A 15,623-nucleotide genomic window follows, 5' to 3' on the forward strand; every position below is an offset into this window, starting at 1 on the left:
TGCGGGGGTTATAACGCGCAGGACGGAGCGGGATCACGTTTCATTTTAGTGTTTATTAATTCAGAGCCAGCGTCCTGTGCTTCATCTTCTTCTTCTTCTTCTTATTATTATTATTAACCTTTCTACTGTTTTTATGACACAGTTTTTGACTCAGAGCCACAGAATTCAGGACAGAAGTAGATTCTGTGTGGGAATAGTGTTCTTGTGTTCTTGGAAAGATCAGAATTACTCTTAAAATTTAAAATATTAACATTTCTCAGTAGGAATACATGAGCAAGGTTTTGTTCGTCTGCTTTCACGCGGTTTGAGGCGACGTTCATTCAGATATACTGAACACAAACTGAAACGGCATTACTCTGCCCTCTAACACCCTAGCAACCACCTAACAACCCCATAGCAACCACCTAACAAATCCATAGCAACCACCTGTCATAAAATAACTCACATAACTAACTACATATTTTAACTTTTTAACTTTTAAACACAATGGAGTAAATGTTTAACGTTTTAAAGTCAATAACAGTGAAACGCTGTCGTATGGTTTAATCAGCGCTTTAGCGTGTTTAGCGTGTTCAACCCAACACACAGGTCACCCGTGAACTTTACACTCCTATTTAAATTGTTTGTTAAAGAGTACGTGTAATGAGTGAAAACGGGTTTTAAACAGAATGAAAGAGTGTGCCATGTGGTCCACAGCAGTCTTCATTATTTTCATTTTAGTTATTTAGTTAAAGAATTAAACAGTGAAGAGATCTGTATAATATCAGTTTGTTTTATGGAACCTTTGACTTTTCCAGGAACAGAATCTGGCTGAACATACAGTACGGAAACATCACCAGAGAAATTACTTGATATTTTAAACAAAATTAATTTGGTTACAGTTCCATTAATGAAAGTGTTACTAACCACACTTGTGTGATTTATCATTTTAAAAACAATATAAAATGATAAATGATGTAATCGTCCACAACTGATAGCGTAACAAAACAACAGAAAAATGAGCATTTCCACCATTTCAGATGTAAGGAGAGGAGGAATAATAATAATAATAATAATAATAATAATAGTATTACCAGCTGTGCGGTCAGGAACTGCTTACATGCAGAGACAATCACGCAAACTCAGCTGGATGCTGCAGTTTAGACGATTTTGCCGTAATGTGCAGTAAACAGTTTTAAAAAAATACCCATAATAGTATGTTTTCAATATAATTCTTTTACAAATCGACTGTGTAATGTCCACATGGCCGACATGTTCACATTATTTGTAAAGCGTTAGATCTGACTCTTAAGGACTGTTTAATCTCATTTTCAGCCCAAATGTTTAGGTAACAATTCAATTAAATTCAATTTTATTTGTATAGTGTTTTTTAACAATGGACATCATCACAAAGCAGCTTTACAGAAAATACATTCAAATTAAATTAAACCAAAATAAATTATAAATATTATTGTAGTAATATTGTAGTGAAATTTACAATGAAACTTGCTCATAAATACAGTAACATGTACAGTAACAGTATACATGTTAACTATATACGTGTGTAATAGTAATAGATTTTATTTCACATTAATGAACTCATTAATAAACATTCTCCATTTAACACCGTGAGAGCGTGCGAGATGGAGGGAAAGGGGCGGAGCCGTGATCCCTGTCACATGATGCGGGATTTGGTGATGAGACGTGCTTGTTAGAGATCACAGATCGTGTAGTGTGCACACTGCTGCGTCCACAAAACATCTGATGGAGAGAATAAAGTCGGCGATTCGGAGGATTAGAAAGTCGTGAAATGTGAGCGCACTCGGCTTAAAGCAAAGAGGGAAAAACTTGAGCACGAGTCGGACTGGATCACTTTGTTTAGCAGCTGCTCTGCCTCTGACATGTCGACTGTTCTTCTGTTCTCTCTAGTCAACTTCGTAAATCAAGAAAAGTTCACTCTTGAGTTTGTCATTAACAGTAGAAGCTACAGACTCGCTAACTTACAGCAAACATTTACTTCCACTTATTGTGGAAACAGTTTAATTGCCTCCTTTAGCTAAAACTCCCAAACTGACAGAGGCTTGATATAAAGCGGGATTCTGTCAGGCTGTAATTATCACCTGGTTAATAACAGGGATCATTTTACTCACTTTATCAAGGAGTTCAGATAAATCCGCACGCAGATTAAACACACAGAGAAGTAAAGCTTGTACGTAGCCTTCGCTGTGTTCGTCTGTGTTCTCTCGCTCTGGCTCACCATCGTGAATTGTGTTTGTGATTCGCAGCCGCCAACGTGCTGTTGTCCGAGTCTGGCGAGGTGAAGCTGGCGGATTTTGGCGTGGCGGGGCAGCTCACGGACACGCAGATCAAAAGGGAGACGTTTGTGGGAACGCCTTTCTGGATGGCTCCGGAGGTCATTCAGCAATCTGCTTATGATTCCAAGGTACGATTCAGTGTGTTAATATATTTATACAATAAACATCACAAAGACTAAATTAATTAACGTTAATTATTAGTCAACGCATGTCAGACGTGGTTTGTGATAGCGGTGTGATGGTGTACCGCTATGAAGTTTCTTTTTTTTTTTTCTTTTTTTTTTTTTTAATTTATATAACTTTAATTGTATATGGCTGTCATGCAGCCAGGTGTTTTTATGTTGTTGGTGTTTGTTATAAACGCAGTGAGATGTATGAGCTGGAGCTGGAGCTGACGCGCGATGTGCTGATCGTTTTGTTTTCCAGGCTGATATCTGGTCACTGGGCATCACCGCCATCGAGCTAGCCAAAGGAGAGCCGCCCAACTCAGACATGCATCCCATGCGAGTTCTCTTTCACATCCCAAAGAACACACCCCCGACCCTCAACGGTGACTTCTCCAAGTCCTTCAAGGAGTTTGTGGACTCGTGTCTGAACAAAGACCCTACGTTTGTAAGCAAAGTTTACACACCGTGTATCGCGTACAGGATCGTGGACAGCGCAGAATTACGGCTACATTATAGAGTCTTAAATTCAAATTTACATGGTCTTATAGTCTGGGCTTTTAATACATTCTTAACTGAGTATAATTAGATTTTTGTTTTGAAAATATTTCAGTGTGTTACAGAAAGAAGTGTACAGTAATCTACGTGCTTTTGAGCTAGCTTACACACTGACTCATCTACATGGGGAAATAGAAATTCAATAATATCTGATGGAAAACAACATGTTTAAACCCTGTATCCGTCAGCAGCTCCGTATAAAACATCTATAAAAGTGCCTGTAAAAACACCCTCTCACACCCTGCGCCCTCTGACCACGTATTTCTTTCCATCTGAGCCCCAGGAAGGAAAGTTTAGTAATAGGGCTGAGCGAGACGACAGAAATATCATATCACGATTCTGAAGATATTTCAGGGATACTTTCTATGATTACAATATACATGAATAATTTCCCAGGAAAAAAAACAACAAACATTTGATACTTCATTGAATGTGTACAAAAATTTATCTTTTTTAGTTCAAAAAGAAAAACTTCAGCTGCTTCCAATCAGTTTGTAATTATTTAAAAAACATAAAAAAATTTAATAAAAAAAGATAACGATATCCACAGTATCTCAGAAAAGTATCTTGTGACGTAATTTATCACGATATTGATATCATTATCATATCGCCCAGTCCTACTACGCAATACGCATCACAATGCTTAGGTTTGCTCACAAACTGCCAGCAGTACAGTAGTGTTATATTTAATTACAAAATTATAAATAATAATACATCTGAGCACATTTTACAAACACACGTGTGGATTTGTAGCTATTAATCTAAGAACTCATGTTATCCAAAACTTATCAGTCAGAAGAGTTTGTGTTATATTTTAAACTTAAATTAATCCAGTGAATTTCTGTCTCTCCTCGTCTCAGAGACCAACTGCAAAAGAGCTACTGAAGCACAAGTTCATTGTGAAGAACGCCAAGAAGACGTCCTACCTCACCGAGCTGATCGACAGGCTGAAGCGCTGGAGAGCTGAGGGCCACAGTGACGGGGAATCTGACTCAGACTCTGACTCGTGAGTAGTGCATCCAATATATCGATTTATTCGTTTCTACTCTATATTACACTGCCACGATCTCCAGCGACGTTCACACGATTATATTATGTTATATTATATTATATGATATTAGAAGACCTGCTGATGTTTACGCATTTTGCGTAAGAGCTCCGCAGTTTAACATCGGAGTACGCTAGTACGAGTTCTCACTCAATAATACTCCAGAAGAGCGGTCTGTTTCTCCTCAATAAAACGGGAGACGATCCATTCGACATATGAATGTGGAATGATTTGCGCAGGTGCTTTGAACAGTGTTTAACTCACAGTGTAAAATCTAACACTTGACAGATAGAATGTTAATAATAACGATCATTAGAAAGCCGTATAAAAACGAATAGCCTAAAAATCGTCCAGCTGAGTTTCTGTGATTGTCTCTGCCTGATCAGCAGTTCCTGACCGCACAGCTGGTAATATTATTACTCTGCTCTCCTTACACCTGATCGCTTGTTGTTTTTTGAGTCTGTTGGTTTTGTACGATTTAATCATTTATCGTGATTTTTTTTTTTTTTTTTAAATGGTAAATTTTGAGAAAGGAAAAATCAAGATCACGCTTTTTAACCCTTTCTGTAGTTTTCCTTTAGTTAGCCGCACATGCACATCTGTTAAGCTAATTGTCAGTTTGGAGATAAATTGAGGTAGACAACTTTATATAGAAATGCTTTAAATTTAAATTCTGACTGCCTTTTATCTGCTCGGCCCAAAATTCTGTAGGAAAGTGCTCTAGCGATCAGTCTTAGAACCACAGATACTTTCCTATTGTGAATAAAGTATACTGAAGGGGAAGTGTAAAGAACACACACACACACACACACACACACACATCTTAATCTTAAATGTTGAGCATTGAGTAAATTTATTAAGATAAAAGCTGATGAGGAGGTTTATGATGTTACAGAGAGCCGAGCACCAGAGACGGCGACTCGTCCCCTGAGTGGTCCTTCACCACGGTCCGCAAGAAACCTGACAAACAGTCCAACGGAATGGTGTCTCTTGTAAGAATTATACAGTATTACTTATAAAAATATTCATACGTGGCTGTGCGAGAGAACGCTTCCTTTATTCCACTCAACTGCTTTAAACTGTCTGGACTTTCACTGCTGTTTTCCTTTTGACATCAGGACGAAGCGGTACAGAAAAAGTCAGCCAGTCTGTCCACGGTTATAAGTCCGGTGTTCGCTGAGGTAAGGGAGCGAGCAAGTCGCCTCATATCCCGTTACACCAACCTTTACACTAACAGCACCGAGTGCAGCAGCGCTTTAATCCCTGTGTAGTCTTAGCATTGTGTATACTCCCCTTGTCCTGAGGGTCAGAAGTGACCCGCCTTCACTAAACCCCTGAAATAAAGCAGATTAAAATTCAGTTAAACCTCAAATGTATTTTTCATGAAGAAACAACCTGTCATTCATCACAAACTTTGTGAATATCTGAGTTTCCCTTCTTCACAGTGCAGAGAGACTGCATCAATCAGTGGACATCACTCGCTTTCTCTGCTGTTAAACGACAACACTAAGACAACACAAGGGTTAATATCATGAATGCTGATTCTCTGATTAGTAGAATTTGCAGGGTTTTTCTTTTCTTTTTTTTTTGCAAAATATGACGACATAAGTGCAGTCTCAAGATTGTTGAATAATTAGATTTCTGGCCTGAAGGTGCGCTGTTGAAGGTGCATCATTTACATTAATGTGAGAATAGAATATTTACATAGATACATGTTTAAAAATATATCTTAGTGTTAATTTATTTCATCTTATGTATTGTCTTCACAATAACCTTCATCACATAAATAAATCATTATCATATTTATCATACGTATGGCAAAATGTGTTCACAACCCTTTACCCCTCCTGCTTCTGGCTGTTTCTGTGTGAACGCGTTTCTAACATCCTCGAAATGCCTGATGCAGCGATTCCCAAATCCCTGTGCTGAGGGTGAGGTGCAGCGTGTCGCCTGTGTGTTAGCTAAAGGTGCGTAGAGTTGTGTTTTATTTACACTGTGCGTTTATTTTAGCTGAAGCAGCAGCACAGGGACGGCGACGTGAGGAGGAGTGTGGTGGAAGATCTGGAGAAGAGTCTGCACGCTGCTGAGGACGTCTGCCCTGGAATCACAGACAAGATGATCAGCCACATCCTGGAAAGGGTGCAGAGGTCCGTGTTAATCCTTCTCACACTTCTCTGTGCTTCTCACAGCTGATAATAACCATCGCGTTCAGAAAAGTGACGTCAGTACACTGCGTAGTTTATTCTAATGTGTGTAAATATCTGACAGTTTCACCGTGCTGCGAAGTTTAAAGGCTGGACTAAAGTTACTGTGACCTCTGACCCCATTTATTTATTTATTTATTTTACAGTCAAATCATTTGTTCATTTGTTTTTTTCTCTGTTTATCCTGTAGGTTCTCTGCGAGTTAGTTCAGTGCGGAAAAAAACACAAATCTGACTAAGAAGCTGGACGACCAAACAGCTACAGGGCTTCTACAATCTCAGCTCTTCCTGTTCACTGAACATTAATATTCACACACACACACACACTCACACACACACACACACACACACACACTCTCTCTCTCTCTCTCTCTCTCACACACACACACACATTCACACGCTCTCTCCACACACACACACACACACTCTCTCTCTCTCTCTCACACACACACACACATTCACACGCTCTCTCCACACACAGGGACAGGAGGGACTCAGGTTGCACACACACTATATCATAACCAAAAAAGGAATTTCCCTTTTCACGAAAGACATAAATATATATTTGTGTAATTGTATTTATATAATTTTTTGCCATGTGCTTTAGTTTTAGGTTTTAGCTGGTGCCCAATGATGTGTTACTGTTATTTTAGATTATTATTTTACAATGACAGATTGTGAGTCACAGATATGCTTATAGGTTTTCTGCTGAGCATTAGACTTGTCAGTTCGCGTATATAAATTTATATATTTGTTGACCCTTTGCGATACTTTATTTTATGCTTCTATCAGTAATATTTATGTGTGCGAGGTTGATTATTAGAACTTTTTATGCCTTATTTTTAAATGAGGGTAGAATTTCTGTTATACACTCTACATACTGTTACGTGTAGCATTACAACTGCTGTATGGGAAAACCTTCATATCACGTTAAAGAAAACATAGAAATACCTCAGATAAAGCAATCCATTGAAAGAACGCAAAAAAAACCAACCTAGATTTTTAATTTATATATATATTGTGCTTTGTGCACGTGAAGTTATGGGAGAGGAATTTTGCTGTGCAAAAGAGGCTTCTGTTTCTGACACCTGAGATCGACGATTATGTTTCATAAAGACAAGTTTATTTTCTAATCTTAAATTGGAAGTTTTTTCTTTATATCCCCCTCCTCTACTTCGGACATGACCGGTGTCGATAAATATTTTCTCCCTTCTTTGTTTATGATGTCAATTTTTGGAAACATCTTGCAATTTGAGCAGTTTTTTTTTTTTTGATGAGAGAGCTATAGGAGATATACTGTACTTCTGAAGGAAATGCACTGCACACACTTTGTAATGGGTGGGGAAATCTTACACACACACACACACACACACACACTCCTGGTCCCTTGACTAGATCTGGAGGAGAGGGTGCACGTCTCTAGCCAGCGGAGGAAAAAATCCTCCACTACAGTTTCAGCGCTGGAGAGATTTGAGCTCCGTGTAAACAGCAGCGTAGGAACTTGTGCGAAATACAAACTTCTGAAACTGGGAGCTTTTTGGGGGATAGTCTTAATATTATAGCCGTAAAATTTAGAACGTTTCTGCCAAGCTTTCTAAAGTAAACATAAGGGTGCCATCACTGGTATGGTGGTGAGGTGATCAGTGCTTCTGTTGGCTTGGAGCAGTTTAACGCCAACATTGTGCCTAAACTTTACTTCTCTATGTATATGTCATTATTATTCTCTCTTTATAAAGCTTTAAAGGATTTCACATGATGCCAGACTGAGGCTTAAAAGCAATGAGGTGTTTGGTAGATTTTTATTATTATTATTGTTATTATCATTATTATTATATATTTCTTTATAGATGGAAATGTTGATACCAGTCTAGGTTTTGTAAATGTTCTCTTTTTTTGTAAATGGTTTTTGAAACTGCTACACAGGTATCTGTCACAGCTGTATCATATATATGTAAAATATATCTATAGGCCTTTTTTGCTTTAACTGTTACAGACTGGTAAGGTTTGACAAATAAAGATGTAAATTATGACACTGCATGAGTGTATAGAGGTGTTTGTTTGTTTGTTTGTTTGTTTCAGTGATAGGAAGTAAAAGGTTTTAGGGTTTTGAGTGAACGCACGTGCTGATCAGGGTGGAAAGTAATGAACTTTATGTTCTCTCAGTACTTTTTAGAGTATAATTATGTAATCAGGTACTTTTAGTTGAATTCTTTTTAAAAGATGAAGTATTTATTTACATTTATTCACTGTTACAGAGTAAACTAATACTAATACTAAAAATAATAATGCATTTAACTCTGCAAGACTGTCAGCCAGTTAAAAGACAGTACATGCACACTTTAAGTAATTCAATTTATTAAAAGTAAAAAATAAAGCAGTTTCTTGAAATACACACAAACCAAAACCAAAATCTCAGCATTTCAGTTTAACACGCAACCTGTGGAAACATGAGCATTAGTACATTAGCTAGCTGTGTGAGCTAGCCTAGCTAGCCAGACTTTTTTTTTTTAAACTCTGTTTAAGCTTAAAATGTCACTTTAATGATCTGTATTGATCATCTGCTGTTCTAAATATGTGGTAATGCTCAGGATAATGTGTAAGGGGGGTTTTTGCTTGAGATCTAACTTATGTAGCTAGAAACATGTGAGCTAGCTAGCTAACAAATTTAGCAAGCTATTGAAACCCCAACAGTATTTGGCTAAGTTAGCTAGCCAGCTAGCCAGCTAATGTAAGCTACCTTTCTTTATATAGTGTTGATGATGGAGGTGGTGTTCACTTCAGCACAGCTCAGTGTTAGTTTACATCATTGTTCAAAAACTGTGTTCCTCAGATATAGAACATTTCCAGATATAGACATTTAAATTAAAAAAGTAATTTATAAAGTAGTTACTCAAGTAGTTTTTCGCTTTCGTGACTTATTTACTCTTACTTGAGTCATTTTCTTGATCATTACTTTAACTCAAGTGTATAATTTGTACATTAGTCTTCGGTGTGTTCTGTACTTTTAGCTTATTAGCACCAAAATGAGAGAAAAAGTCAGCAGGTTTAAAGTGTAATTCCTCTGAGAATCCGCTAGATGTCGCTGCGAAACACAAAAACCCCAAACTGATCCGCCTGTAAGACTCGCTCAGTAACGTCACGTGATCTGATTTGCTTTGTTTGATTTTGGTTGGTATAATATTAGTTGTTAAAGTGGATTAGTTTAGTTAACTCAGACTGTTTTCTGTAATATCATTATGCTTATATTTAAAATGTTCACTTCACTGCATTGTAGGGGTGTGTGTGTGTGTGTGTGTCTGTGTGTGTGTGAGATTCAGAAGCTTGTCTCCATGTGGTCTACACACACTTCACTCTGTATAACAGAAGGATGATGGTGTACCTGTTCTCTCCATCAAGCTGGAGGACACTCGATCACAGCTCAGCACCTGAACATCCAGGGAAAAGGTGTCTCTTAATCAGCGATGAAGAATCCGCTCCAGTGTTCCATCATCATCATCATCATCATCATCATCATCATCATCATCATCATCACCACGCGCTTCACAACATGCTTCTGAGCTGGAAGTTCTAAACCACGGATCAGCTTCATGTTTTCTGTAAAGAATGACACACTCCAGGGCCGTGCTGTTACACGAACATAATCCTGTTATCACCCTGAAGTGAGTTATTCCTTTTATACGACAACAATCACAATTTTTAGTTTATTAATGAACAACAATTAACTTTTAACTGTTTATAGTTACATGAAATGTTGTGGGATGTCTGAGAAACGAGTTCGTTCCTGTTGTCGCTTACTTTATTGCAGCTATAAACAGTCGTTCCCTCACCAGCTTCTATTTTTTCTCTCTCTATGAAGTTAATAAGACAAAAATAACGCAGTTTGTCATGTTACTCAGAAACCGCAAAGAAGCGTAAACTCCTCTGTCCTGAAGAGTCAGAAAACTTACTGACTGTTACAAAGCGCTGACACTGGAGACTCCTTCCATAAATGTTTGTTAAATGAATGTCTACTTGCAGAAAACATCACCACATCATTTATTATACGTTTTTCTTTATTAAACACATTTTTTTAAAAATCCGATTATTACTAGCATTAAGATTAATTCATTTGGAATGTTCACTGTACATGTTCGTGTGAATGAGCTGTTGCTATAGAAACGATAACGTATCAGATCGATGGCATTAATATAAACCTGCGATTTGTCTTACAGCAGGAGCTACTGTCAGAGCTGCTGTTATAGAAAATTAATCAACTCCTTCTGATCTGAGACTCCAGCAGCGCTGAGGTATAAAATAATGAACACTTCTTACCGCCTGCTGTTTGTTAAATAGTGTATTTTTGTAAAAGTTTATTAAATTTGAGCGAGGCTTTACGTCGGTTTGTGCAGTTTGGAAGAATGAACTTTTGTGCTATGCGTGTATGGCATTATCAAATGTTCACATATCTCTACTTCCTGTCAGGTTTGGTTCCTTCTCCAAGAATTTAATTGAATAAAAATGTCATTAATTACCCAGAAGGCTTAGCAAGCGAGGGTTTAGGCGTCTTTACACAGACTGACTGTTTTTAACCACTGAGTTTATTAAACTGGCTTTTTACACAAAATGAAAGACACGATTAAAAAACAAAACATTTCTACATCATTTTGGTGAAATGTTTTTATGATTTCTTAAAGCTGAGCTGTTTCACATTTCTTATAAGATTTAAATTAAGTGTACTTTTTGTCTGCCACTTCTTGTACCAGAGCGTTCACATGGACACAACACACGGAAACAGTTCAAGCAGTGGAGTCGTTTTATTTATTGACGTTTGTCGTGGCCGGTGATTGGGTCAGTTAAAGACCTGATGGAGCAGAGCGGATCGTCTTTGCTAAGCTATACTAGAACCTTTACTCCACGATCGCAGTATTCTTCATTCACAATGTAAATCATAGCTAACGTCATTTCTTTCCCCTCAGATATTTCCTTAACACTAAACACAACCGTACGAAAAAAGCACAAGAGAAAACATAACCTCTTTTTTAAGCAAAGCAATAACAACCTGCCTAAACGGTGTCTTGGTCCCTCAGATTGTGCACTGATTTAAGGTCAGTTGGCCCTGAGCCAGGAACGATCTGCGGCCATGTGCTAACACGCTAACATGCTAACACGCTAACACTCGACGCAGTGGAACAGTGGGGATTCAATTTGGTCAAGGCACTGATCTGGCTTGTACCAAGTCATTGATAAACCTTTATGCATTTCAAATAGATAAATTGTCTTTGCGCTTTCATAAATAATATTTAATGAAAAGCATTAATGTCCCGAAAACGGCGAAACGTTTCACTGTGGTGACGCCGAGTTAAAATCTCATGCGATGTGAACACAAAACTCTCGGTTTGCTTTTAGCGTAGATTCGGTGAAGTCTTGAGCTCATCACTAATGTTTTCGTTGTTGTGAATATCGTAAAACACGCTGCGGCGCTGCTTTGGCACACTTTTAAAAGACAGTCGCGTCCCAAACATTTGCTTTTAGGATCAAACACAAAAATTAAGACTACCTTTTCATTTCAGAGAGATTGTTACAAAAATGTATATACTGACAGAAAAGTAAATAAAACAAACGAATAAATATGATTCGTATCTCTTGTTCTCTCTCTTATGTGTAATACTTTGAACAATGAAATATAATAATTGTTGCTAATGAAATGAAAAAATATCTAGTAGCATAGAAAAATAAATTTCCTTAAATCTTTTTCAAATAAATATCCATCATTTGCAATCTTGTGAATACAATCCAGTTAAAAAAAAAAAAAAAAAACAACGTGGAACATCTTGTCAAAGAAAAAAATACCGATCTGTCCTCAGAATGTCACTATTACCTGTAAACATAACACATATCATTCCTGTTTTACTTTTTTTTCCCTCAAGGATCTTAACATACAAAATGTGTGTTAACAAAATATCCTGTGTGTGAAAACAGAAACGGTGAAAACGATGCACTGATCTACACGACAGCAAACTGGAAAATGGAGTCGAGCCGTTAGCTCCGGTTGGCTTTTTTTTACAACAGGGAGAGATGAAGGAGCACTAAACATTTTATAAATCAGGTTCGATGCCCATGTGGGTGTAGGTGTAGAGGTGTGGGTGCGGGTGTAGCAGTGTGAGTGTAGGTGTAGGTGTAGAGGTGTAGATGTAGGTGTGAGTGAAGAGGTGTAGGAGTGGGTCCAGATGTGTAGGTGTAGAGGTATAGGTGCAAGTGTAGCAGTGTGGGTGTAGGTGTAGAGGTATGGGTATAGAGGTGTGTGTGTAGGTGTAGCGGTGTAGTTGTAGGTGTGGGTGTAGAGGTGTAGGTGTGGGTCCAGATGTGTAGGTGTAGAGGTGTAGGTGCGGGTGTAGGTGTGGGTGTAGAGGTGTAGGTGTAGAAATGTAGGTGTTGGTGTAGAGGTGCAGGTGTAGGTGTAGAGGTGTGGGTGTGCAGGTGTAGGTGTAGAGGTGTAGGTGTAGAGGTGTAGGTGCGGGTGTAGAGTTGTCGGTGTGTAGGTGTGAATGTGGGTGTAGAGATGTAGGCGTAGAGGTGTAGGTGTGAGTGTGGGTGTAGAGATGTAGGGGTAGGTGCAGGTGCAGGTGTAGAGGTGTAGGTGTAAGTGTAGAGATGTAGGTCTTGAGGTGCGGGTGTAGAAGTGCAGGTGTAGACGTGTAGGTGTGAGTGTGGGTGTAGAGATGTAGGTCTAGAGGTGTAGGGGTAGGTGCAGGTGCAGGTGAGTGTAGGTGCAGAGATGGAGGTGTAGAGATGTAGGGGTAGGTGCAGGTGCGGGTGTAGAGATGTAGGTGCGGGTGTAGAGGTGTAGGTGTAGACGTGTAGGTGTGAGTGTGGGTGTAGAGATGTAGGGGTAGAGGTGTAGGTGTAGACGTGCAGATGTAGACGTGTAGGTGTAGAGATGTAGGGGTAGAAGTATAGGTGTAGACGTGTAGGTGTAGAAGTATAGGTGTAGACGTGTAGGTGTAGACGTGTAGGTGTTATCAGAGAGAAAAAGCAGAAGAGAATCAGAAGAAAGACCTTCGTTCTCCTTTTCGTGTTACTGAGGGTTTGTCCCAGCGGCTGTGTTTCTGCAGTCTGAGCTCCTCCTGTCGGCTTTGCTCCGTTCTGTGGCCTTCATTCAGAAGAAACCTTCCTTCCAGGCGTTGTGGTGGACGAGACACGTGCAGCACTGCCACCAGCTCTGGCACTTCAGCGGCTCCACGCTGGCTTTGGCCATCATCATCTTGGAGCTGGAGCGAGCTGCACCCGACTGATTCTCACTTTTCTCTGAACTGCTGAAGAAAATACGGGTAAGTGAGAGAAACGTAACAGCTCACTTTTTTTGCCAAAATGGTCAGATGTTTATTTATGGAAGCTGCTCAGGGTCGCGGTGGATCCGGAGTCAATCCCGGGCGATTTTCCAGCCCACTCCACCTACTGCCATGTTTTTAGGAGGTCAGAGGAACCCGGAGAACCCGGAGGAAACCCCGGAGCACACGAGGAGATCACAGAGAGTAACCTGAGCTCAGGAGTGAACCCTGAGACAACAACATTACACGCTGTACCACTACATCACGCTCGTCCTCATTCTCCTCCACCCGAGTGGAGGTCCTGTACAGTAACAGACACGCTCATAAATACGGCTGATACACTCGAGGAAGTTCTGGTTCTGTTCTTTACTGAGGATTTAAATCACTTTAAGATCTGATACGTTTTTATTCTGGATCAAAATCACTGGAAAATCTGATCTCGTTCTCCACTGAGGATGAGAAGCTCACGCTCATGACGTGACTGCTTTACTGCTAGTAACAAACACACAGGAAACTCTACTAGCTCTGAATGAAACCGTCCTGACAGTTATCCACTTACACACACACACACACACACACACACACACAAACACACACACACACACTCACACACACACACTCATAACCTTCCGAATTCTCTTTCAGAATGTTAATGACTCAGAGCTCATCTGCTCTCTCTGTGCTATCACTCAGCCTGGTTTCTCTTTCTCCTCTGTTTCACGCTGTGATGTATGGAATGTGTTTTGTTGTTATGACGTGCTGTGGTTTATTTATCTCCTCTCTCTAACGCCGTCTGCAGTAAGAGGCCCCGGGTGTGATGGAGGCGCTGTAGAAATACTTGTATTATTTATTATTTGAAGTCGAGGTACACTTTCGGGATTTTAGATCATTCTAACCCTCCACAGAGCACATGGACCACGATGAAGCAAAGTTTGAGCTCTGTGTTCTTCCTGTGTCCATGTGAGGTTCTTCTGGGTTCTCCAGTTTCCTCCGACATCCATAAACATGCAGATAGATGGACTGACATCTGCTAGGTGTGAATGAGTGTGTGTGAATGAGTGTGTGTGCATGACGCATCACGTCCCTGCCTCACACCCAGCATTCCTGGGAAAGACTCTGGATTCACAGCGGATTAGAGCGGATTCCAGGATAAAGGATAAAGTCTTCTTTAATGTGAGGTTTTGATTTTGACACGTTTATGCTGTCATGGCTGTGTGCTGACTTTTTCCTCAGTTATTCCCTGCAGTGAGAAAGGACCAACTCCTCAGCAGCCTTAAAGTCTCCTTCCAGACCAGAAGCAGTGAATTATTATGGGATATATATATATTTTTTTTCTTTCTTGACTCATCTGCTGTCAGTATTGTATCACACTATATAATTTGTAAAATTACATAAAGTCACTAATCAATTGTTGCCTTAATAGAAGTCTATAAAGAGAAATATGTTCACTCTGTACCTGAATAAAAACACTGGGATTCTGATAGACGTGAAATTGTTTTTTGGTTTTCGAGCAGTGGCTTGTGACCGGAGATTTTGTTGCTGCAGAGCGACGTTAATGACGTTAATCACACCTGACTGTCGCTACAGGCTACTAGCCAGTGAATTTTTAGAGCGACCCTGTAACAGACAGTCGACAGCATCCAGCATCCAGCGTGCAGGCTAACAGCTCGCCTTTGTTCAGGTGTGTTCTGTACAGCAGGTGTGTTTCCTGTCAGCATTGTGAGAGAGATATACTGTACTGTGCAGAAGTCTTAGACACGTGTAAAGAAATGCTATAAAGCCTTCTAAAATAATGAAATTAAATACTTCTATGCAAGAAAAATGTACTACAAACATCAGCAAACAGTTAACGTAATTTAATAAAGAGAAGTTAATATTTGGCGTGAGAACACTTCACCTTAGTCTCAGCTACACTTTGTGCAGTTTTATAAAAAATTGTTCGGTCAGGTTTCCTAAGAATCTTGGAGAATCCACCAGGTTCTTCTGGAGACTCTGACGGTCTAAAACATGGTCTATTAACATTTTACTTTCTTCACAACTGTTTGTAAA

The 15,623-nt window shown here is 39.4% G+C and overlaps 1 protein-coding gene across 1 annotated transcript in view; it reads left to right on the forward strand.

Annotated features, from left to right (window-relative positions):
- The window catches only part of stk26 (serine/threonine protein kinase 26), a 26,616-nt gene extending 18,312 nt beyond the window's left edge, over nucleotides 1–8,304 (forward strand). The window contains exons 5-11 of the mRNA XM_053240038.1: nucleotides 2,265–2,422; nucleotides 2,721–2,906; nucleotides 3,877–4,022; nucleotides 4,960–5,056; nucleotides 5,183–5,245; nucleotides 6,075–6,211; nucleotides 6,459–8,304. Of these exons, the coding sequence (XP_053096013.1) occupies nucleotides 2,265–2,422; nucleotides 2,721–2,906; nucleotides 3,877–4,022; nucleotides 4,960–5,056; nucleotides 5,183–5,245; nucleotides 6,075–6,211; nucleotides 6,459–6,474 (803 nt within the window). The 3' untranslated portion in view covers nucleotides 6,475–8,304. The remainder of the gene's footprint in view (nucleotides 1–2,264; nucleotides 2,423–2,720; nucleotides 2,907–3,876; nucleotides 4,023–4,959; nucleotides 5,057–5,182; nucleotides 5,246–6,074; nucleotides 6,212–6,458) is intronic.
- Nucleotides 8,305–15,623: the final 7,319 nt, after the last annotated feature.

Source organism: Pangasianodon hypophthalmus, chromosome 15, assembly GCF_027358585.1.
Source record: "Pangasianodon hypophthalmus isolate fPanHyp1 chromosome 15, fPanHyp1.pri, whole genome shotgun sequence".
Classification (NCBI taxonomy): Eukaryota; Metazoa; Chordata; class Actinopteri; order Siluriformes; family Pangasiidae; genus Pangasianodon; species Pangasianodon hypophthalmus.